The sequence below is a fragment of the Ziziphus jujuba genome, chromosome 10, assembly GCF_031755915.1.
Source record: "Ziziphus jujuba cultivar Dongzao chromosome 10, ASM3175591v1".
In the NCBI taxonomy this organism is placed as follows: domain Eukaryota; kingdom Viridiplantae; phylum Streptophyta; class Magnoliopsida; order Rosales; family Rhamnaceae; genus Ziziphus; species Ziziphus jujuba.
In genome coordinates, this window is record NC_083388.1 from 23,042,309 (window position 1) to 23,066,317 (window position 24,009).

The 24,009-nt window shown below is 32.1% G+C and overlaps 3 protein-coding genes across 6 annotated transcripts; all 3 read right to left on the reverse strand.

Annotated features, from left to right (window-relative positions):
* Positions 1-1,417: 1,417 nt before the first annotated feature.
* On the reverse strand, positions 1,418-7,161 carry LOC107412115 (FRIGIDA-like protein 5). Its single transcript, XM_048468958.2, has 4 exons — positions 5,138-7,161; positions 4,172-4,714; positions 2,255-2,427; positions 1,418-2,121 (listed from the first exon to the last, which is right to left on the reverse strand). The coding sequence occupies exons 1-4, from the start codon at positions 6,870-6,872 to the stop codon at positions 1,654-1,656; spliced, it is 2,919 nt and encodes a 972-aa protein (XP_048324915.2). The 5' UTR covers positions 6,873-7,161; the 3' UTR covers positions 1,418-1,653.
* A 3,971-nt stretch (positions 7,162-11,132) lies between these two features.
* Positions 11,133-13,684, reverse strand: LOC107412099 (uncharacterized). Its single transcript, XM_016019810.4, has 5 exons — positions 13,470-13,684; positions 12,800-12,917; positions 12,493-12,718; positions 11,327-11,385; positions 11,133-11,201 (listed from the first exon to the last, which is right to left on the reverse strand). The coding sequence occupies exons 1-4, from the start codon at positions 13,619-13,621 to the stop codon at positions 11,357-11,359; spliced, it is 525 nt and encodes a 174-aa protein (XP_015875296.1). The 5' UTR covers positions 13,622-13,684; the 3' UTR covers positions 11,133-11,201; positions 11,327-11,356.
* Positions 13,685-16,307: 2,623 nt separating this feature from the next.
* Positions 16,308-21,635, reverse strand: LOC107412097 (vesicle-associated protein 2-2). Of its 4 annotated transcripts, XM_016019804.4 has the most exons (10): positions 21,325-21,635; positions 20,831-21,237; positions 20,345-20,500; positions 19,724-19,794; positions 19,546-19,627; positions 18,866-18,981; positions 18,617-18,799; positions 17,931-18,317; positions 17,363-17,440; positions 16,308-16,783 (listed from the first exon to the last, which is right to left on the reverse strand). In XM_016019804.4, exons 3-10 carry the CDS (start codon positions 20,391-20,393, stop codon positions 16,673-16,675), a joined length of 1,077 nt encoding a protein of 358 aa, XP_015875290.2. In that variant the 5' UTR covers positions 20,394-20,500; positions 20,831-21,237; positions 21,325-21,635; the 3' UTR covers positions 16,308-16,672. The 4 variants fall into 4 exon arrangements, with proteins under 4 accessions (XP_015875290.2, XP_015875288.2, XP_060667842.1 ...); XM_016019802.4 differs by lacking the exon at positions 20,831-21,237; XM_060811859.1 differs by lacking the exon at positions 21,325-21,635 and having other exon boundaries at positions 20,831-21,240.
* Between the last annotated feature and the right edge of the window lie 2,374 nt (positions 21,636-24,009).

Consider the following 24,009-nt stretch of genomic DNA (forward strand, 5'->3'; position numbering starts at 1 on the left):
AATCATTAAATTTTTTATTTTTTTTTATCTTTTTATTTTCTAAACTTCTCCTCTGTAAAACAGCAGCCACCGCTCTGACCTTATATGGGAGTTACAGTAGACCAAGAGCACTCCTGCCACTTTGTCCTTTTTTTTTTCTTTTTTTTTTTTTTTGAAAAAATAAATACTGTATTCTTTTACTGTTGATTCATTAAATAAATACTGTATTCGTTTATTGTTGATTCATTAAAATAAATACTGCATATGCCGACTGTATATCAGCCATTGATTTTTTTTATAAAAAAAATAAAACAGCGTTTTTTTTTTTTTTAAATAAAAACTAACATAAAGAGACAGTGGTGGCCGTAAGTATGCCAGAACCTATTGCATCATGCCATCAATTTGCTTTAATGGCTACTGTAGAAATAAGAAAGATTATATATATAGTTTGAAAAAGCAACCAAAAAAAATAATAATAAAAAAAAGTTATTTTAGATAATTAAAATATATGGGACTGTATAGAGTTTAAATGAAATTATAAAAACAATCACTTTATTTGTATTCATTGAAGAGTTCATTTGAATAGAAAAATTACTAATGAGTATTTTATTGCTTAAAAAAAATTATTCAACACAAAAATCAAAATTTATATTTTGTACAAATATGATCAGATCTGCATTAACATATTCGAATATAAATTAATTTCCTTTCTTGAAAACGGGTACCGAAAATTCAGCTACACTCATTATGAATATGATTACCTTTCCAACAGATATTAAAACAGTAAAATAAGAATGGCTATTAATATTATATAAACGTATGAAATATACATATATATATATATATATGTATGTATAATCTCTGCAAAAATAATGACACAGGAAACTAGCCTACTTACATAAATTAAGTCCTGAGATTGTTTGTGATTGCGACAAGCTCCTCAGGTTCTCCAGATTTTATGACACCCTAAATTCGTCATTAAAAGTACAGACACTAGTTTAATTTTTTCTCCTTTGAATTATCCCATAATTAATTTGAATTTCATTTAAAAAATATTATATTATTCTCAAAAAAAATTAAAAAATAATAATAAAAGTTGATTAAACGTAGTAAATATTGAGAACCATTGACCAGCCAAGGCCCCCATGTTCTTCGAAGTTACTTATCTTTGAATTATCCCAAGATATAAACCAAGAAAGTGTAGCCGTTGTTAGAAAAACAAAGAACCTATAAATTTTACATGCAATTAGCTTTTTCATTTTAGTCGTGGAAAAATCATTCAACAAATCATGGCCTAACCAGCCGATTTTATAAAAACAAAAAACCTATAAGTTTTACATGCAATCAGCTTTTCATTTTAGTAGTAGAAAAATCATTTGAAAAAAGGAGTTTAAACACGACCATAATGGCCTAACCCAATAATTACATAGCCGTGAAATACAACGAACCTATAAGCTCTACATGCAATTAGCTTTTTCATTTTAGTGGCAGAAAAATCATTTAACAAAAGAAGTTAAAATAAAAACATCATCACCTACCCTATTAATTACATTATATACGTGATGGCACTTAGCCAATATAAGCATAAGTTAGAAATAGCACCCCTTAGCTAATATAAGCATAAGTTAGAAATAGCACCCCTTAGCCAATATAAGCATAAGTTAGAGATAGAACCTAATAATGCTTGGACAGTGTATCAAACGAGTAACGCAATCCAGCATTTTGCCCAGCTCCCAAACTTGCACTAAATCCACCATACTGCCAATGGCTGTTAGCAGGCATTGATGCTCCATGCAGGTTAGATGAACTCACTTGTGGAAACACAGGAGTGCAAACTACCGATGATCCACGTGGTCCACCGCTTGATACACACATAGCTATCCGAGGACATTTGTTTCTATTTTGTTGTTGTTGTTGTTGTTCATTGTGGTCAAAAGTCCTGGCATTTTGTTTCATCTGCTGTGGCGCAACCCTGGGTTTGGAGGCATGAGATGGAGTCCAACTTCTTTCCTTTTCGATTTTTTCTAACAGATCAAGGCGTGTGTCAATGTTGGTGAGTGGGAAACATGACTCAAGGTTGTAATCTATAACACATTGCTTCACAGATCTTAGTGCAGCTCTTTCCTCTTCCCTTGCCTTCGCCTGTGAGCAAGAAACAAACCTTGGTAAATATATTAACGAGGGAACGGATATAGTCCTAGATCAAAAAGAATACATAGCAACATAAAAAAAAATTAAAAAGAAAAAGACAAAAAAAAAAAATGGGCATCCATACCTTGAATCCAGCAGGCTTATTTCTCTTACAAATATTTCTGGCAGAATTCTTCACAAGGTCCAAATATTCTTTTAATAGCGGTGCAGGTGAAATCTTGTCAACTAACTTGTATGAACAAATAAGCCTAACAGCATCTAGATGTCGCTTCCTTGCAATAAGAGTTTGAACAAGTTCTGCCCCATGTCAAACAAAATGGCAGGATTTATCAAGATGACTTGGAAAAGTTCCGATATCACAAACCAAACTATAAATAGTGATATTAGTAAATGCATAAAGAAAAGAAAGGCCCATTGAAATTGGAGAAAGAAGGAACAATATTCTAACCAAGACTCGGTAAGAAAAACACCCATGTATCAAGAAGAGGCAATTTACATGATTGAAAACTTTAACAATTTTAAAAAAACTCAAAAACTAGGATGCAATGCTTGTATAATAGACTAATGATAACCTGATAAAAGATGGATTGAAATTTTTTGATTCCAATTGTGCAAACACCTTCTACATCCTCATAGAAGTTTCAAAAGGAATTACATTTTCATATTTGGTAAACCTTTTACCTCCTTCCACTATTTAAACACCATTTACGTCCTTCTTTGGATGCAATAACTGTAAAATAAATGGATTCAACCAAAAAGATTAACTAGAGGGACAATCATATTACTCGAAATTGATCTCAAACATTTGAGGACACAACAATTGCCAATGCTTTTTCCATCTTATATAAGATTGTTCCATCCTTTTCTATACTAGTTTTTACACAACTGTAAATGTTGTTAGCAGTTTCGTCAGAAAAAATTACATAAAATTCTCATTTTATTACTTGTATTTTTACAATCGATTTTTTCATGCAAAATGTCACTACAACTAGAAACCTAGACATGAGCCACATCTCAGCAAAAAGCCCTATATCTGTGTTGAAATGTCAATCTCTTCTCCACAACAATTCTAACCAAAGAAAACTAGAATCAATTAACAAACTTCCTTGTTTTACATTACAATCTATTAATCCAATAATTTTCTTGGTCATTCTCCACAACAATTTCTTGTCTGATTTATATTATAATCCAACCATACCCAAAAATACTACAATTTTAGATTTTTAGACCATACAATATGTATTTCTTCGACAATACCCTAAAAACATCTACTTCACTCTCCGCTTGCAGAAAAGAGTGGGAGAAGAAAGTGCAAATTGAATTTCCAAAGAGTTATATTTCAGGAAATAGAAACAAAAAGATATAATAAAAGCAGAATATTTTCTATTTTGCTGCATTCATAATATTAAGGAATATAAAGAAAAATACAAAATGAAATATCACTACCAATTCACATAATTAAGTTAATCATGGAAAGAAGCAGGAAAATCAATTTAAGTAGGTAGACATGTTATTGTATCTCTATCTATGCGTCAGCATTTATCACTTAAATACTTTCAAATTTCTTCTCTAGCAGTTTTGAGCATTTGATCAACTCCGTGCCAAATTAGCCATATTTATTGTCACAGATGTTCAACTTAGCTGTTAAACCTCAAATTAATAAATATATTATGTTATTACATCACGAATATTGTCTCAACGACATTGATAGACAGTACTATATGATTTCCTAAAACATGGCAGGAAATAATATCATATTATAATTATAATATATAAGTACTCAACCATGGTATCAATAACCACATGGTCTAGTTAGTTTTTAGTTAGTTTCATTTTCAAGGTTTAACTGCAAATGTACTGCCAATTGCCAGACTTGAGAAGTGAGATTGACATAAACATAAACTTCATCATTACAAATACTTTTAGTCAAAATATTTAAATTGCAGAATGATGCCACTAAAAAAAATTAAGAAATTAAGTAAAAGCAATCATACGCGCAAAAAGCGCTAACAGCTAAGAAATCAATTTTCAGAAAACTTACCAGGAATGTTATCAGCAAAGCCAAGGGTTGTACATAGCTCTAAAGCCTCCTTATGCTGAGAAATTTTCTCCAAAAGCATTAAAATATCATCTGTATTAAATGAAGAAACTAGTCCATATGTAGCAAGAAACTGCAGGAAGCACAAAATCTCAAAAGAATTTTCGGGAACAGCTCTCATTTTCACTTGCCATTCTAATGCCAGTTTCATTGCATCTTCTCTCACACTAGGTCCAATTTGTGGTGAGAGCCTCATTAGCTGATCAAACCGGGAAATACAATTCTTCATGACATTTGCATTGCAAACACGAGTTGGCCACTTCCAATATTTTATAAATACCCGTCCTATCATGTCTAGCATAATCTTTGGCGGGTCTTCTGACATTTGAAGAGTAGCTAAAGTTTCATCGTCTGCCCAGTCATTTCCAGTCAAATGCTCATTTCGACAATGCAAACTCCTTCGACTTTTGGTGGTGCTGGGATGAAAATTTGGAGCAGAATTGGTTGCAAAGTTTCCCGATAAGTCTTCCGCTTGCTCAACTTCAGCTGTGGAACAAAAGAATATGCTTGCTAAGAAGTAGGAACAAAAAACAAATAATGAAATGGGCAGATTAGTGTATTAAAAAATTCTCAAATTTACTTTTGCTTAACAAGGACATAACAGCAATCCGCTATTTTTATGGATACTTGTAGTTCTGACAACCCATATGCACGGGATAATTATCCAGTCCAGTCCATACAAGCTGTACATTGAAGACCAAAGTTTTAAATAAAAAATAGCTAGACATTAAAAATCGCCTTGGACCAGTGAAAAATAAGTTTCTTTCACATTTGATACTTAGAACATACCAAAGAGCTGGTACTGCAGGTTGTAAATTTGAGAATGCCATAGACAATTTTCCACACAAAAGTCAAAATGATAATTTTCATAAATTAGAAAATTAAAAACAAAAAACTAAAAAGGCATACCTGGGGCTTTATCAGCTATACGAAGCGCATGACGTAATACAGGCGCTTGTCTATGGTGAGCAACAATTTGCAGAAGGCTCCGAAGTTCATCGGCATCGAAATTAGAGGACAATTCAAAGACAGCCAAAAGCTGCAAGAAACCCAACACCTCCAATTGATCCTCCGTTTCCACTTTCAACTTAGCCTTCCAATCAGCCGCCAACTTCCTTGCTTCTTCTCTCACATTATCGCTAATCTTTGATGGTGAGGTTGTCATTAGCTGCTCCATCAGAAGAATACAACTCCTCCTAACGGTTCCCAAATCAACATCCTCCTCCTTATCTTTACCACCAGGAGGATAAAACCCTCGAATTGCATCCAAAATCAATTTCCCAGGGTCCAACGAAGCTCTGAGATTGGCACAGATCTGACTGCATATTAAATCATGCCTTTTCAAGTGCTGATACAGAAGCAACTGCAAGTTACCTCCACCTCCACTAGTAGAGACACAGGATTGATAAATTGACGATGTAGAAGAAGAATTGTTAGGGGGGTCATTATCTGGTTGCTCAATCTTTACTTGAACCATATTAGTTTTTTCTTTCAACCACCTTTCTTCGAATTCCCTCTTTTCCAACACGAATTGTTTAAACCTCGATTCGAATTGCTTCTCTTTCGCTCCAAGTTCATTCAAACGCTCATCAATGACCTTCTCTTTCAATTCAACCTCTTTGAAGAATTCATTGGTCTTGTTGTAGAGCACATCAACTTCTTCAAGTTTCAATTCCAAAGCTTTCTCTTTCAATCCCAGCTCCTCAAACAGACCTTTGAATTCAGCTTTTTTCATCTCCAATTTTTTATAATATTCCTCCACTGATTTTCTCAGCGAAGCAAAATGCTTCTCTTTCAACCGAACCTCCTCTCTCACAGAGTCGAGCTGCTGCTCTTTCGATTGGAGCTCGGCCGTGCATTCCATTATAGAATCCTGAATCAAAGTCAGCTTTTCCTCTTTCAATTTGATATCTTTCTTGCATTCATCAATGGCACTCTCATACACTCTGAATTCTTTTTCTTTCAACTCAACTTGTTCTCTCCGCTCCTCCACCGACCTTCTCAGAGCATTGAACTGTCTCTCTTTCAATTCGATGTCGTCGCGATATTTCCTCAGCAAAGCTCGAAGCTTTTCAACTTCCCTCCCCTTTGACTCAACCTCTTTAGCCTTTGACTCGGCCTCCGACTCAGCCTCTCTTATAATCTTCTGCAACAAATCCAATCTACTCTTCCTCTCTGCAACACATTTTTTGAGCTGATCGAATTCTCTTTCTTTCTCACCGAAAGAAGCATTCAAAGCGTGGAATTTGTTCTCCTTAACCTCGAGCTCTTCGCTATTTTCCTGAATCAGAACCACCAGAGACTCAATGTGCTTTTCGTTAAACTCAATCATTCTGGATCGCTCTTCGATCAGACTATCAACCTCATTCAACCGCTTCTCTTTGAGTTCAAGCGCGGAGCATATCTGCAACCGTTGGGCTTCCAATTCTTTCTCTTTCAAACCTATGTTGTTTTCGCGCTCCACGAGTTCTTGACGAAGGCTTTCAAGCTTAGTACGAGTGGAGTCCAAGTGTTTCTGTAGATCCTTCCATTGAAGGGTGATCAAGAGTACGGAAGAAGATTGAGAATGAAGCTCTTCCATGGCTTTGCATATACTACTCTGCTTCAACTCCGTAACCTTCAAGTCCGAAGCTATCTTCTCCATTAAGGAAACCCAAAAAAAAGAAAAAAAAAGAAAAATAAAAAAAAAAGAGAGAGAAAGAGAGAAAGGTGTAAGAAAACCCCAAAGCTTTACAGTTGAAGAAAGACCAAAAAAAGAAAGAACCCTAGCTAAAAGCAAATATACAAACAATCCGAGCGACAAAATTGAAAGAGAATCTTGAGTTGGTATTTTTGAATATTATGGTTTTTTGGGAATTGGGAAAGGATTAGGAGTCTGGAGGTTCTGACGGAAGCCGCTGCTTTTTGGTTGTTTGGGTTTAGGATCGTGGGCCCACTTACAATAAAGGGAGATTTTCCACGACCACCAGCCCACATCCCAATCTTAAAACCAAATTTAATTTTATTATTGTTTTGGAGATGGTGGGACCCGCTTTTGTGTTTGTACTGATAGTTCTAGTAGTAGGGAATAATCTCAAGTAGTCCCGGAGTGTAGAGTACTAAGCACTCCTGGTCATTCATTGACTGACACGTGTATTATCTCAAACAACTGGCTCGTGTATAATATTAATTACCCTAGGGTTTTGTGTGGTTAGCAGAAAATAATAATAATAATAATAATAATATCAAAACTAATAATAATAAAGAGTAGCAGCGGATGTTCGAGGCAAAAATGAAAAATAAACTTAAGTGGTAGTGACGGGTGGCTGATTATACAATACACGTCACTTCCCTCTAGAAGTGATTATCCATAACTACACCGACCATATACGACAAACTAATTTATTATTTTATATAAATTCATTTTTTTATATTAAATTTTTAGTTTTAAAAAAGTCAGAATAATATTAAATGCATTTAATTATCAATCCTCATTTCAGCAATAAATTGTTGTCTAGCAAAATTTTCCTAATTTCAACAATAAATTGTTGTATAGCAAAACTTTTGTTCATTTTCGAGTGCACAACGCGTTACTAATGGCTTTACTTCTTTTAATTTCATCCCTTATATTTTACTTCTTAAAGTAGATGACATATTCTATGGTTTATCAATAATGCAGCCTAACGAGGAAAAACCAAAAGCTAAAAGATAGTGATAAAAGGAATTGAACCATTGTCCTTTTTCTTTCACATACTTTTTGAAAAGGGTAGTTAGCACTTAGACCCTTTAATTATTATTAAGCCTTTTGTACTTGGATGTTTTTTTTTTTTTTTCTTTTTTCGCTCTTAAATTTTTCTTCCTTTTTTTTTTTTTTGGGGGGGGGGGGCATTTTGATCCTTTAATTATTATTTTTTTTCTATTTTTAATTGATTTAAAGCATACAGCACATTTGATACAACATGCACATATCTTCTAAAATTGTTTAATTTTGTAATTTTATAAAATGATTCAAGATCACAATGTTAAAGCTTAATAATTGAGGAGGCATAGATACTGAAAAACCTTTTAGAAAAAAAGTTTAAATAATATCTAATCAACCCATCTTTTATGCTAAACTCTTGTTAGCAAATGATCTGTTTAATTAAAAAAAAAGAACGAAACAATAAGCGACCGACAGAGGACATTTGATAATAGTTTAGAGTCACGCACAAGTTGTAATCTTGCTAGTAAAAATAAAAGTATCCCCACTATAGGTTTTTTTTTTTTTTTCCCCCTTCTTTTTTTTTTATTTTTTTTTTAAGATTAATTAAATGTCTTGCTTCCTTAAATAACAATATATATATATATGTGGAACCATCAAATCCAAGCCCTTTAACCCTTACTATTTCTAAAAGAAGGTCAAGCAACATTTCATGAATTTATTTTATCTGTTTTGTTTTAATATGTTTTCTGAATTAATTTTTTTATTTAATTATAGCATAATAAAATAAACGAAATTTGAAATTTTTGAGATCATTCTATCGGGCAATGGCGGTAGATACTCTAAGCATTTCATTAGTTATGTATCAATATTCCAACAAAAATATTTACATGCATCAAAAACCTCAATTTAAAAGGGACATACTTTGGCAGATGGTGCTACGACAGTCAGGGCAAACTCGCTTTGGACCAATAACTTCCACATAGATAGATAGTAGAGCAATTATACATAAAAAGTTTTAGCTACTTAGTTAAATAATATGTCATAAGTAGAGTAACGATTCAAAGATTAGTAATTAATTGGATGATATCTTAAATCTTTTTATTTTTTAAATATAAAAATCTATGTAGAAAACAAAACCTTAATATTAACCATGTTAGCACATAATATGTACCAGGAATAGATCACCAATGATAACCAAGATTTAAAATATCCAATATTTCTTTTATATTTCTATTTTTTGAAAGGATTGAAATAAAATTTAAATTTGATATGGAAATGGATAAAATTTTTATAATATTCATTGAAATTTTCGAAATTTCGACAAAATTTTCATAAAATATCTACATCAAATCATTAACAATTTGGTTAAAAAATTTATAATTTCCATTGAAATTTCAAAAATATCTTGGAATTTTTAAATTTTTTAAAAAAATTCATAAATATTATTGATATTTAGTAAAACTTTTATCAAATTAACTTCATTGTTAATTTTTTTACCCTTTAGTTGCTTTTTAAACATTTAGTGATATAAGCAAAGTAGAATGAATTGAATTAAATAACATTAACAAGCTCTATTTATTTATTGAATATCGATAAAGCAAAAATACCAATATTGTGGATTATATTTTTGAACTTTGGAAATCTTGTTGTTGAAAATATCTATTTTGCAAATGTGGATAAATAAATGATGAAACATATACATGTGAATTGTGAAATAATAATGTTTGTTTGAAAAATAATGGAAGATGATGATGAAGAGGGCAATCAAATGTACTAATGGATTAGAGATGTTCATTTAGATGATCATGAAAGGAATCCTGATTCAAAAATTGTTCAACGAACTGAAAAAGAACGAATAAAAGTTCAAAAAATGATTGCTGAATAAATAAATTCTAGTAATGGTGATTAATTTCAAAGGCTTATGAGAAAGCCAACTAGAACTACTAGTGCTTCAGCTCCATCAAGTGGTACACATTCACAATTTGAGACTCTTAGTAGTCACTCTAGCTCCAATGATGATGAAAATAACTTCAACAAATTATCTGAATTAGAAGTTAGAAGAGATAGTGGCCAAAGGAAATCACCAAGTCACAAAGTTTGATTAAGCCTATTTACTGGTGCACAATATTACACAAATGCAACATAAGATGAAGATCATGGAAGTAGAGATGCAAGTCAAGGATTCGGTGCTGTTGGAAAAGACTATATACGTAAAGAAAAATCTATAATGGAAATGTCACAAAAAAAAAATCAATTTCTATGAATTTTGGATCTATGAGGGTTGGAAGTCATTTTAATAATCCTTATTCAATGGATATGTAGGAAATGTCATCAAATAGCAACTCATGCGTACCATCTCAAACTCAACCATCAGAGAGTAGTAGTTATACACATAGTCGACCAATAATGCAAGATCTATATGTTTGGCATATTAATAATTATATATATGCAAAATTATCAGAGAGATATATTTTTTCATAACTACTTTTCACATTTCACATTTCAAAATCAAAATGAAGAAGAAATCGATAATTTTCAACCATCCAGAAATTTTATGTGGTATTAAAATGACATTTATGAACTACAATGCAATTGTAATAATCATTTTATATAATATAGTTAATAAATAATTTTATCATATATGTATTTTTTGATATATTTTTATTAATAATAATTCATCTATGATCATTAACGTTTATTATAAATCAATTTACTAAGAAGAATATAACATCAATTCAATATTTTAACAAATTTTATAATTAATTTGATAATTAATAAATTAAATAAAGTAATTCTAAAATTTCAATAAAATTTTTACTTTTTAAAACAAATTTTCACCATTTTTTATAATTTTTTATCGATATTCGATATTTTCTGATATTTACATGGAAATTTACGTATTTTAAACTCTCGATATTTCCATTGATATCGATTTTTTGAACAACAAATACCAATAAATATCTTTTTTCCTAAAACAAACTATCATACACAACCACTGAGCCACATAAAAATTTGCCAAACTACATTCATTATTAACATTAGGTTGAAATATGGATCTTTTTATTTATTTGTTTATTTACTTTTTTTTTCCTTTTCTTTTTTTGGGTAATTGAATACGGATTTTCTTGGTAACAACAAAGGAAAAGAGAAATAACAGCTTCTTGGTAACAACAAAGGTAAAGAAAAATAACAGACAAACTTCTACGTAATGCTCCATAATCAGGCACGTGAAAATTTGCCACCTATATTCACATTCAGTTGAATACGGATCTTCTTCGTAACAAAAAAGTCCTGGATGTAGTTTTTAATCAGACATACGAAAGGAAAAATGACAAACATGGGAGGAAATTACAGTTTGAAAGACCTTGTTTTGAACCCTTTTTTAATTTGTAAGCAGATGATTTGAAGACTATAACCTTTAAGCTGAATTTCTGGAAAAACCGTCATCAAGCCTTTATGCGAACCACAAATGAACCTGTTCAATATTTTATAACAACTATTACTTTGAAATACATGCCATTCAATTACGATTAAATAAATCGATCAGTAAATAATGCAACTTAACAACACACCATATAAAAGAACCTGAGACAAGAAAACAAATATTAGGAAGAGGAAATTAGTGAGAAAAAGAATAAGATTCTTATATAAAGGAAAAATAGATTGAGAAACTGACTATAGGACGTAGATGAAAGGCAAACCAGGTCCCAGGGTCAGTCAGGAAGAAACAAACATATAGACATACTGTACAACCAATTATAATCTAGTTATGATTGAATGATGCCCAAAAAAAAAAAGTATAGCCATGCTGGCAAGTCTTAAGTCAATACAGGGCTAGAGAGAGCACCTAGTTCATATTAAGTTTATTCCAGGTTTTTTGGTATCTAAGCTTGCCAAGATAACAAGCTTTAAAATTCATCCTCACATTTTTACAGTTTCATGGATTACTTAATATCTGAGAGCAATACCAGATTTGCTTATTGCTAAAGTTCCTTAATTTTCTATCAAAACAATAAAGTAACCTCTAGGATGCAGCATGGAGAGAGAAGTCACTTCACTTCCCTCCAAAACAACTCAAGTAAGACAAGTAAATAAATAATAAAGAAAGCTAAAAGGCTACACAATTTCTCTATATTGGGAGTTAGATAATCAATGAACAATATATGAGAGTTGAAAAGTAGCATGATATAAAAAATCAACAAGCACATGCTCATAAATGATCATATGACAAATGCATAAAATAATTGAGGTGTAAGAATCTTTAAGATTGAATAACCCTATTGAGGCAATGAGCAAACTGAAATCAAGGTTTCTATTATATCAGAAGGGTAGGATTATCCTTATAACACTACATATATCATAGATCCTTATAAGGTAGAACGAAATGTACAAAACCAATGATGACAAATAAAAGGAAAGCATTAAGGGAAAAGCAAATATAAAACAATGGAGAAAATGTGAAACTGTAAAGATCATCCAAAAAAGCCAGAAAGGTCATGATTGAGGGCTTATAATTTAAATATAATTTGATATGCATTGAAAGATATCAAAAAGCTAAAACACTCAAGAAAAAGTAACTCACATGCAGGAAGGTTGGACATATCTGCAGAAACTGCACAAGGGATCCCTAAATTAGAAAGAGCACCCCTTATAATTCCACAAGGGAAATAGAGATGCATGCTTGTCATTTGTGCTGCCTTGTTTTCAGCTGCCTCAGGATTATCTTGAGATAAATCTCCATTTTCAGATGGATCAATTGACATGCGTGACAGCCAACGAAACTTATTATCTTGCAATACAAAGGTACCCTGAAAGACATTACAAAGCCACTCTGTCAAATTTAAGCAAAGACGCATTTTACTTGATTCGGTTCTTCTTCTAGAGCTTACTCTATGATTGGTCTTCAAGTTGTCTATCTGCTTCTTGAATAGCTCAGACCAGAAATCTTTGCAGATGAACTTGATTGCCTCTAGATGATCATTAAACCGAGGGCGTTCCATGGTGTACCTAAAAAGTTAAGAAATTAATTTTGATTATATAACTATACGCATATGCACACCTATATAACTAGTTCAAAATATACAAATTAAGTTACTGAAATCCAAAGATGGATTCTATTTACATGTTATGGTGTTCATTGCTTCAAACAAAATTCTTCCTTAAATACAAACTATATAATCAGACTTAATTTCCTAAAGGGCACAAAACACACTTTTCAAATTCGTATCTCTAACACTTTTTTTTCCTACATTTTCACAGTAATCAAACACACTATTACTGAAGCTTAAAAATTTTCCAATAATCAAAGTGGCCCAATAAACCATATATGTTATTTTTCTTTAATCATATTCCGATCAATTTGATTTATTCCGCAGAACATCATAAAACCCAAATTAAACTGAGTCAGATCTAAAGGCCAAACCTTGAAATCATCAAAAACCCTTAACAAAAGAGAACAAATCATTTCCTCGGAAAATGAGAATACAAAATTGAATTAAAAGAAAGTAATATAGGCCAATAAGAAAGCAAGGGGAAAAAAAGAAGAAGAAAAAAGTGTACCGTTCGGAGAGCTGATGGCCGACCTGGTAACCAATGGCCTCGATCCTACGAGCAGCGAGCTCTGGCTTATTGGCGTAGAACCGATTGCAGTAAGTGGAAACCATCTCCGTCAGTATACTATCCACGCAGCTTTCTGCGACCTCTCTTCCCATTCTCTCTCTCTCTCTCTCTCTCTCTCTCTCTGTGTTCTACTCTGCTATGCTTTCTCTCCCTTTCTTCTTTTTCTCTTTGCTTCCCACTGGCTATCATGGGCTTGAGCACAGAGGATTAAATGGCTCTCACCCTCTATATGGGCCTTAAGGTCAAGGTCTTACTTGACATACCTGAGTCCACAAGTGAAATTTTATGAAAATATATTTTTTCAAATTTTTTGTATGTTAGAAAACAATAAGGGACTTGAAATAGGAATTGTATAAAATGGAATAATTTTAACTAATAATTTTTTTTTTTGGGACAATTTGTCTCATTCTAAATACACCACCAAAAAATATTCAAGTGGATTGGTGTTTTAGCGTTCTCGCATGCACACATGTAACATTTTATAAATATTTTGTAATTTACATCCAATATATCGACTAATGATATATAATAATGAATAAAGATATTCATCATACTCCAAATCCTATTTTAATTGACTGTTTAAATTGTATATAATATTGGTTCAAACTTTGAATCTTTTGTACCAAAAAAATTTGTAATAATCACATATATAAATTCTCAATTTTAATTTAGGAATAAAACCCACTGTTTTAATAATTCGAACTCGAATCTTTTCCAAAAAAAAAATAATAATAATATAAATAAAATACTGTAATTATATGAAGCACAAACTAAGTAATGTAACAATTTTACTAAAAAAACAGAGAAATGAAGGATCTCTATTTATTTAATTTATTCTGATTTAGAAAACGCTTTCACATGTAATAGGATCCTTATAATTCTATATAATTGATTCAACAACCAATGCAATTGTTATGTAGTAAGTTGCAGCGAGGGGGTGTATGGCATTCAGGAGGACATTGCCAATCTATACAGTCTTTGTCGGATTGACAGCCATATTTTGAAGGTTTCAAAACCTCTGTAAACTCATTGCAAATGCACTTGCACTCCCCATTAATAGAGCAATAGCCATTCTCACAACCCTTCTTATCACAATAATCTATGCAATCCGAAGCCTTCTTACATTTGCCTTCTAATTGCAAACCTGCATATACATACATACACATATATTATTACTTACGATTTCAAGTTTTTCAAAACATGCAGATATATATATATATATATATATTTGGAGAGAGAGAAGAGAGAGAGAGAGAGAGAGAGAGATGCAGGCTTACTCGTTGCAGCAAATAGGAGGAGAAACAAGCAGACTAATTTGAGTGAAACAGTAACCTTCAACATTTTTTAGGAATTGTATGATAGTGCTATGCTAGCTAGCTCTCCTTCACAAACTACGACTAATTTTGTGGTTTTATTTTGAAGCTAGAATATAAATAGAGAATTGGGTAGTTATAATTTTGTGGTTTTACTTATAAGGTAAAATATTTAGTGATAACTGTATAATTTTCTTCCCATTTAATTTCTTTTAGAGCATTTCTAATGAAAATGTGAGACATTGTGAAAGAAAAATGTCACATAAATGATATAAATAGTGTTTAAAAAAAATTATACTCTAATAATAAATGTATAAATATCAAGTTGATTTGATTTAGACCTGTCAAAGTATATATTTACTTCTAAAAGCTATATTAGATATTGTTAAGTTTTTTTAACAAGTAAAATTTTTCTTAAAAGTTTTAAAAAAAAAGTTAATAAAATATATAATTAATCAATAATCATAAATAACTGTTGTACATATTATCAGTTGAAAACAAAATTGGAAAACAAATTTAGAGCGTCTTTGTTAATGCTTTTAGAACTCTTATAAATGCTTCCAAAAAAGACAAATAAATAATTAAATAAATAAAACTTGTGATTATATTTGGCCAAGAATTAAAAAGTGTTAATATGATAATAAATAAATAAATAAATAAACATTAAAAGTGCTTTTAAGAGAAGCACCTAAGTTGGCATACAAATAAATTAAAATGCATACACGCATACAATCACTTTGTGTCCACAAAAAAGTGACTCTGTCAGCAAAATAAAACCTTAAGTGTGACACTTTTGTGACAAATATAAGTGTGACTTTGATTGCTTAGAAACAAGGATTTTCTATATTTTTATATTTGGGTTTCTCATTGATAAGGATGAAAAATTAAAATTTATATTTGGGCTTCAAAAAAATTATGATATTTTCATACTTTCTAGTATATGTATAATGGCGCTGTCTCTTTCATTTCCTCTGCCTGATATACCTTCATTAAAATGAAATTTGTGGTTTATTTATTTATTTAATTTCCCTCCAGCTTCTATAGGCTTATCGTCTTGGGTCTTTTACTTTAAGATTGGACTCAGAGGATTGAGGGCCCTCACCGCCACATGGGCCTGAGATCAATGCTCGGAGATAACGGAGAGATCTATGGCAAATTGCCAATCAATAATATTAACTAGAAATTCCATCTTTTAAAATTCATTTTAATACATTGACTTTATTCCCTAAACACGTGTTGGACCGACCAACAACAGAACATGATCAAAAGTCTTAATGCGAGCAACAATAACAAATCCTTCAGCTAAAAAGAGAAATCATAGACTTCTTTTGACTTCTATAAACATATTACCTAATTGAAAGTCAGACTGCATATAACACATATATATGATTAATATTTCCAATTCTCATCCTCCAGTTCCCTATTGAAAAAAAAAGAAAAAAAAGAAAAAAACAAAAGAAAGATGGAGACAAACGGATATCCAATTTACATATTTTCAGTTCGGTCCCAACTCACGAGTAGGTATCGAATCTGGCGCCCCAGGCTACCATCAAAACAAACTAGATTCTTGTCTATCAACCAGCGTAAAAGTATTTTATAGAAAGCTCTTCTTCTCCTTTTTCTTTCGTAAGGTAAAAAACAAAAAAGAAAACGAATTGGCATATACATGCAGCAACTAGCACTCCTGAAGTATACTCTGGCCAGTGTAAACATGCTGACCATCCCTTTCTTTTCCTCCTTTCCACATTTACAACGAGAGGAGGGATTTTTATGCCTATATTTCTAACTAAAAGACATAGCATATCACTTTTATGCACCAAGATCTTCGGTTCAGGGGTGTAAACGGTATCCAAGAGCAACACTAATAAGTGCTACCATACAAACATACAGTAGAGGGAACCCAACTTGAACTCTCTTCACACCTCGTTTACTCAATTCTATCTGCATTTGAGACAAAAAAGAAATTGTTGTCACAAACTCAGTTGAGTAAATCTTAGATGCAGAAATAACTTTTGGGTGGGGGGGAATGATGTTCTTAAAGAGCTTGGCATTCGCATGTTATATTTTTTTTCATAATAAAAAATGAACATTTGCAATTTACAACAAGACAACAGCATTTCTGCAGAGATACCAAGTGAATTCAGACCTCAAACCAATCCCTCCCTAACACTTTACCAAGTCAATGTTTCCATCCGAATTATTCTTACATTTTTGTTTTGTTTTTTTAACTCATCACTACTCATTCTTTACCTGAGGTACTAGCAAAAGAGATCATAATTGCTCAATCCGTCAGAAAGCACGAAGTTGGAAATTAGCAGCATATAAAAAGCAGATATAGAAAAAGCAATTAACAGGCTTTGGAGAAAAAACCAAAAACCTACCAATTCACGCATTTAATCAGCCAGCATACACTGATGACCAATAATTTCAAAAGTCAACATGAATATTATAGGATCCAAACAGGACATTGGCTAAACTAAAGAAACACTAGAGAAAACTATGATGGGTTCAAGAAATTACTAATGTCTCCTGTAAGATCTTTCTCTCTTCGATGCTTGAAGTCCTCTCAACAGTCAGCTTTGAAATAATAACTTCAGCCTGCAACGAGAAAGAAAACTTCATCACGATGAGCTTCGAAAAATAAAGAGCAGGAATACAACCCAAGTGTGTCATTGTCAAAGGCAACAATGTTACAAAATTATCCATTCCGCAAAAAACATAAAACAAGCATATCAAGTGACAATTGGGGAATAGAATGATTGTTAGCCATTAACTGTGAGCAGACTATTATGGCTATAACTAACTAAGTGGGTATCACATAAACTGAGTTATCTGTGAAAAGCTTGTAAAAATAAAAGCCAACTCCAAAGAAAAATGAGAGTCAGCTAACAAGGTGTCTTCATTTCCAATTGGGCAGGCCAAACAAAATACGATTACAAAAAGAAAGTAGAAATCTGGATAAAAATCACAAAGTAGAATTCCTATAGTCCTGATTCCCCATGCAATTGGCATTTCGCAGGTGAAAGATAAGAAGCACAAACTCATTAATTATACTACTGATCTAAACAGCATTTCTGAAAAGACCAACCTTACTTAGCTTTAATTCCACTTCACTTAGTTTTGACTTCATCTCCTCAATATCTTTCACTAACTTTAACGATTCAACATCCTTTGCTGGCTTCAACTCAACATCCTCTTTTGGCTTCAACTCAATATCCTCTGCCGGTTTCAGCACAACATACTCTGCTGGCTTCAACTCAGCATCCCTTGCTGGCCCCATCTCAATATCCTTCACTGGCTTTGTCTCACTCTCAACAGCCTCAACTGGGTTCAACTCAACATCCTCCACTGGCTTCAGTTCCACATCCTTCATTTGTTTCAACTCTGAATCCCTTGCTGGCTTCAAATCTAAATCCTCCTTTGGTTGTGTCTCCTCAATACTTACCATTTTGGATTCCCCCACATCCTTGATAATCTGAGACATTAAAAGACCACAATCTTATATCCTAAAAGCAAATTTGTCATACTTTTGCATGGAAACTTAAACCACTTAATTGCATTTTATAAATAACTAAACAAATATACAAAGAACTGCCCCTAAAAAACAGGAATTATTAACCCATTATGTCCTATAATACTCAATTCCGACGGGTCCTCAAAGTTAACATAAGTTCCACCGGAAAATAAATAAATAAAAAGAGTCTTTCGAGAAAATCATGCTGAAATAAAGATCTTTGTTCAAGAGATTGGTCAAATAAGTAGAGTTTCTCTAACCGTATGCTGTCTTGAGAAGATTTCAGCTCCATTCAAAGTTTGATCTTTAAGAACTGAAGCTTCATGGCCCAGCCCCTTCTTCAAGGATCCAGTAATAGGATACAGCATTGGTGACTGAGGTGGGCTCATAAGAATCACTCGCAGCTTCTTCTCTTCGACGTACTTGTCACCACTTTTAACAAACTGCCAACAGAACCAATGAGAAACCATAACTGAAAATTAAGACTGACTATAGCCATAAACACTTACCATGCTACCTGTAATGTCCTCATCACTTGTACTAGCAGACACAATTGTGCTCTGGATTAAGAACTTATCTTTGCACTCAAAATCAATTGGAGCTGTACGTGGAGCTTGCATTGTAACTACATCATAATTTCATAGAATGAGTCAAAAAGATACAAAATAAGGGGCAAAAATTAAAATATGACAAATTTACAATCAGAAAGTAAAATGCGGATCAAGTAATATATCTTCTCAGAACAATAGATAACATTAATACGGTTAGTTCAATATACAGGTTTCCAATTAACAATAAAATTACTTAGCATGGACATCAAAGAAATCATATAATAGCTATGGCATTTGCACATCATCCTACAACAGATTTTCTTATTAGCCACTTTCCTCAACCACTGCAACCATCGATTTGCCAGAACCTATGTAATTGTAAACTAATATTTTGATTAGCAATTATTCCTGGTCCTTCAATCTCTTAGAAAAGCTTTACTTGGAAAGAAAGTAAAAAAACTTCAACAATAAACAAACATGTGATACATCATTCCTCTTATAAAACTATCTAAAAGTTCAAACCATACATTACAAGACAATAAAAACGAAATCAGCATCATCATGTTCACAAGAACATAGTCAAAATGAAATCTATCAACGTATGGGAAAAATGAATAAATAAAAAAATAAAAAGAAACCTGTAAAATCACAGATAGATTTTGGCAGTATAACACCAACATTAGGTCGTACACAGTATTTCTTAGGAGATGTGGTTTTGACCTGCCAACAATAACATTACAGCATTATATATAACCATGATGCTAGACATTTTTATCACAGTTCACTGATCATCAGAACAAACAATATGCATTATACCTTAAAAGCAACATGACTGTCAGTGTTATTGGTGAGACGAATAGAGCAGGAGCTTTGCTTCTTCAACTCACCTACAGAAAAACAAGCACACAATTAATAGACCAATTTAGAAATTTAGAAATCATCCTTTGAATGAAATAAACTAAAATAGTGAGATTCAACCCCTATCTCATTTCATAGGCTAGGCGACCATGTACCAGCCTTACGTAGGCTAGAACATGAATAATACCTACAGATCAAATTTTTTAAAGCCATGAAACTGTTCCTAGTTATATCATTTGGCAAGGATGCACATTAACATGCTACAATCCTCATAATTTAAGTCATGGCCTCAACAACGATGCCCTATTCTCGTGCAAAAGCTCGGAAGAAAAGATAAATTGAAAGGAAACACGAAGAAAGGAGCGAAACTAGTTATGAGTTCAGTAATAATGAACCCACAAAAAAAACAGTAATTTTGTTCTACCATAATCAAAACTACGCAGGTGAAATACATGGAAAGTTGAAAACGTAAATATATAAACAGATTTCAATAACAATTAGACATATCACAACAAAACTACATCAACGAACAAGATAAAGAAATTCACTTAACGGGCCATGCTCCAAAAGTGAACTCACTTATAAATTTCAGTTCTTTGGGTTGAATTTCCAAAATTTGTGCACTCATTTCTCCTTCCTAAACAGCGAGCGCAAAAGTGATCCTTAGTTTAACGCCAGCCACCGATACCAAAATCTCCTTTAACGCCAGCCACCGATACCAAAATCTCCTTTACCCTGCAAAATCAAGGAAATATAGAAGATACACAAAATAATAATAATAATAATAAATACATAAATAAATAATAAAAAAGTTCCCTGCATAAAATATATAATTTACGTGTGGGTGCGCACACGGACGCAGATATATTAATGACCAACCGACCGTTTGGTTCAAGAGAAAAGTTTAGAATTCAAAAGATATATGAATAAGATATTAAACTACTCATTATTGGGACCCATAAGAAAATTACAAAGATGAGAAAATGCAAAATTAAAATAGTTCCACGCGCTGGATCTCAAGTGCCCCCCAAAAGCATTGAATCATAGGATTCTGAGAATCAATACCCTTTTTCCTTTACTCTGTTTTCTCAGCAATCAAACACAGAGAGAGAGAGAGAGAGAGAGAGAGAGAAAATCTGTCCCCAGCTTCTCAAACCTGTACTCCACCAAACTTAAAAATTCAATTTGATTGCCATTCAGAGTCTGTCTCAAACCCGAGCTAAAAATCGACTCGAATTCCAACTCGCTCATATGACTAAGAAGTCAAAAGCAAAGTCATCCAAACAAAACGTCTCGGAATCAAAGACTCAAAAACCGAAGGACATAAAAACCAAACTCCGAGTCACTCCCAACTCGTTTCCTAATATAATTCCAAACAAACTCCGACCCATTCTCTGGACTCCGATCGATCAACAAAACTCTCCTCAGCCAAACAACAACGCTGTTCTCGGATGCATCGACTCCAATCAAGTCTTCTTTCACAAGTCAATTTGAAAGTCAACATTCATGGTACGAGGCAGAAACCAACAAAAAAAAAAAAAAGGAGATGAAAAACTTACCGATTTGAGCGTAGTAACTTGTAAGAGGAACAGAAAATTAGAGAGACAGAGATACAGAGAGAGAGAAAAGAAAAAGAAGAAAAACGAGATGGCGTGGAAATGGAGCTATTGAATTTGGAAGAAATATACCTATATATGTGTGTGTATATATATATTATATATAATATATGTATATAGAATAAAAACAAAGGCTAAGCCTTGGTTGTATATGCCTGTTGATTATTCCAAGTACGGGGACAAACCCTAGGATTCTAGAGAGAGAGAGAGAGAGAGAGAGGTTTAGAGAGAGAAAGAAAGAAGGCCTGGCTTGCTTTGGTAGTCTAAATCACGGTGGAGTTGAGAGGGAACTGAGCAAGTGAAAGACTGAAAGCGAAATTTATACATACATGTTGTGGCGTTAGTTGTACCGGTCGTTTGGACCGCGCGGTTCGGGTTTGAGTCCAACAGAAGTAATACAAAAAGCAAACAAGGATCCGACTTTGGAGCCCCTGATTTTGCTTCATTTTTCACGAATTTACTTTCTTTTTTTTTTTTGAACATATAAAAAATATTTTATCGCACATTCTTTTTGGGAGGGCAATTATTCTTACAAAATTCCTAGCTGTAAAAAAAAAAAAAAATGTTTAGTGTCAATTTTACATCGTAAAATTAATTAATTTTTGCATGAGGATTGGTAGCAATCAGCTACTGCCATTGTCAATAAAAATGGTATTGTTTTAGAAGTTTAGAGGGACAATTATCTGATTAATTAAATGGTAACTAAGCCCATAACAAACAAGCCAGGACAAATTTTTAAAAAAAATAATAATTATGTAATAACAATAAAAAGCCAAGAGAATGAAGTATTTGCTTTATTCTGATTTTTTTATTTGCGTGTGCGTGTGTATGAGAAATGGTATTTATAGGAAATATAAAAGTGGACAGTGTGAGAGATGCTTGACATTTGTCCTTTTATGCATGCTAAAAAAACCAGAAGAATTGTGTTATAGAGACAGAAAAAGTTAATAAATTTGAGTAAAATGGCCAAAATATGAGATGAAAGCAAACAGCAAGGCTACAGTAATGGCATTTCCCATCTTGGGCAGAGTCCTATACTCTCTTTCCTCTCAACTGGCACCACTTCTTCTGCCTCAATAATGTTATAATACTATTTTTTTTGATAATTGAACATTATATTATTATTAAATTCAACTGTGTTGGATTGTTTAATAAGAAATTCTTTGTTTATATAATAATTATAACTAAATTTGGGTTATAGCCTTTGTGTTGTGGAGCAGCGGGGATCTGTTTATATAGAAACATAGAATAAATATATAGTTTAATGATGCATTAACTTTAACGCAAAATTAAGGAATTGATAAAATTTATACCAAATGTATCTTAAAGTGAATTAAATAATAGTACTATAAAAAAATAAAATAATTGTATAATGCATATATTAAAACTTAAGAATTCATGCAGTGGGAAATGGAGCTCTACAACTCCAATGACATTTTTATTCCCTTTTTTGATGTCTATCTCTGTTAATTAATTTATAGATTTTATATATACAATAAACTATAAAATTGAAAGATGTAAAAATAGAAAATGGATATTTTATTATTTTATTTATGATTTGATTTTGTTTGCTTTTAAAGGTTCAAAGCTTTAAAGACAGAGATCAAAAGGTTACTCCCACAATCATATCAGCAATTTCTTGTTTATCCTTCTAATACTGTTAAAATGTAGTAATTCACCTTTCGGCATAGAAATGCTGACCAACTTTTTTCATCTAAAGGATGAACAAGATTTCATAAAAGGAGGATCGATTAATAAAATATAATTATATATTTTTATATATGTATGTATAAGTACAACCATATTTATAAAAAAAAGAGTACATATATTCCATAATTTCCTTTTCATAAAGTTGAGATTTTTATGCCTTTCGAAGAAACTTTAGAATAATTCATAAATATATTGTCTGCTTTTAATTTTCCTACGGTTTATAATGTATAATGATATTTTTATAATGTTTCTTTAAGTTTATTTTATTTAGTTTTCTTCTGCATTGTCAAATATTGCCGAACAAAAAACTTCATATTTTAATATAGTTGTTGGAAAGATGTTTTGATTATATATTGACATTATATGTGTCTCAAGGTTGAATCTTTAATTACTGAATGCTAGTTTATTTTTGTTTTTTAAATTCTACATTAAAATCTAAAAAACATATATAAAACATACAACCTTAAATCAATATATAACATAAACATATCATATTTTTATACCCAACCAGTGATAAAATCTCTAAAATAATCTCTAATTTAGCTGTATATGCAGAGCTAGATTGAAAATTCCATCCATTACACTAGAAAAAAATGACAATAAGATCTCGTGCTCGTTACTTTTAAAAGAAAGATTCTTATATAAATTAAATTAATTAAGCTCACTAGTTGCTTCTAGTTCATCAGCTTAGTTATAGGAATGCATATTATTGTCGCATTATTACACGACCTTTTGTATTTAAAAGAAATAAAGAAAAAAAAAATCCGAAAACATGAGCACAAATGGGGCACCTTAAAAGGGCGATGAAAAGCCGGCTTTTTCGGATTCCATTACAAGAACATCATATCTATTAGCCAAGACGTCATTATCAAAAGGGTTCTCAAATACTCTCAAAAAGGTTTCCACCTGTCAAAGCTA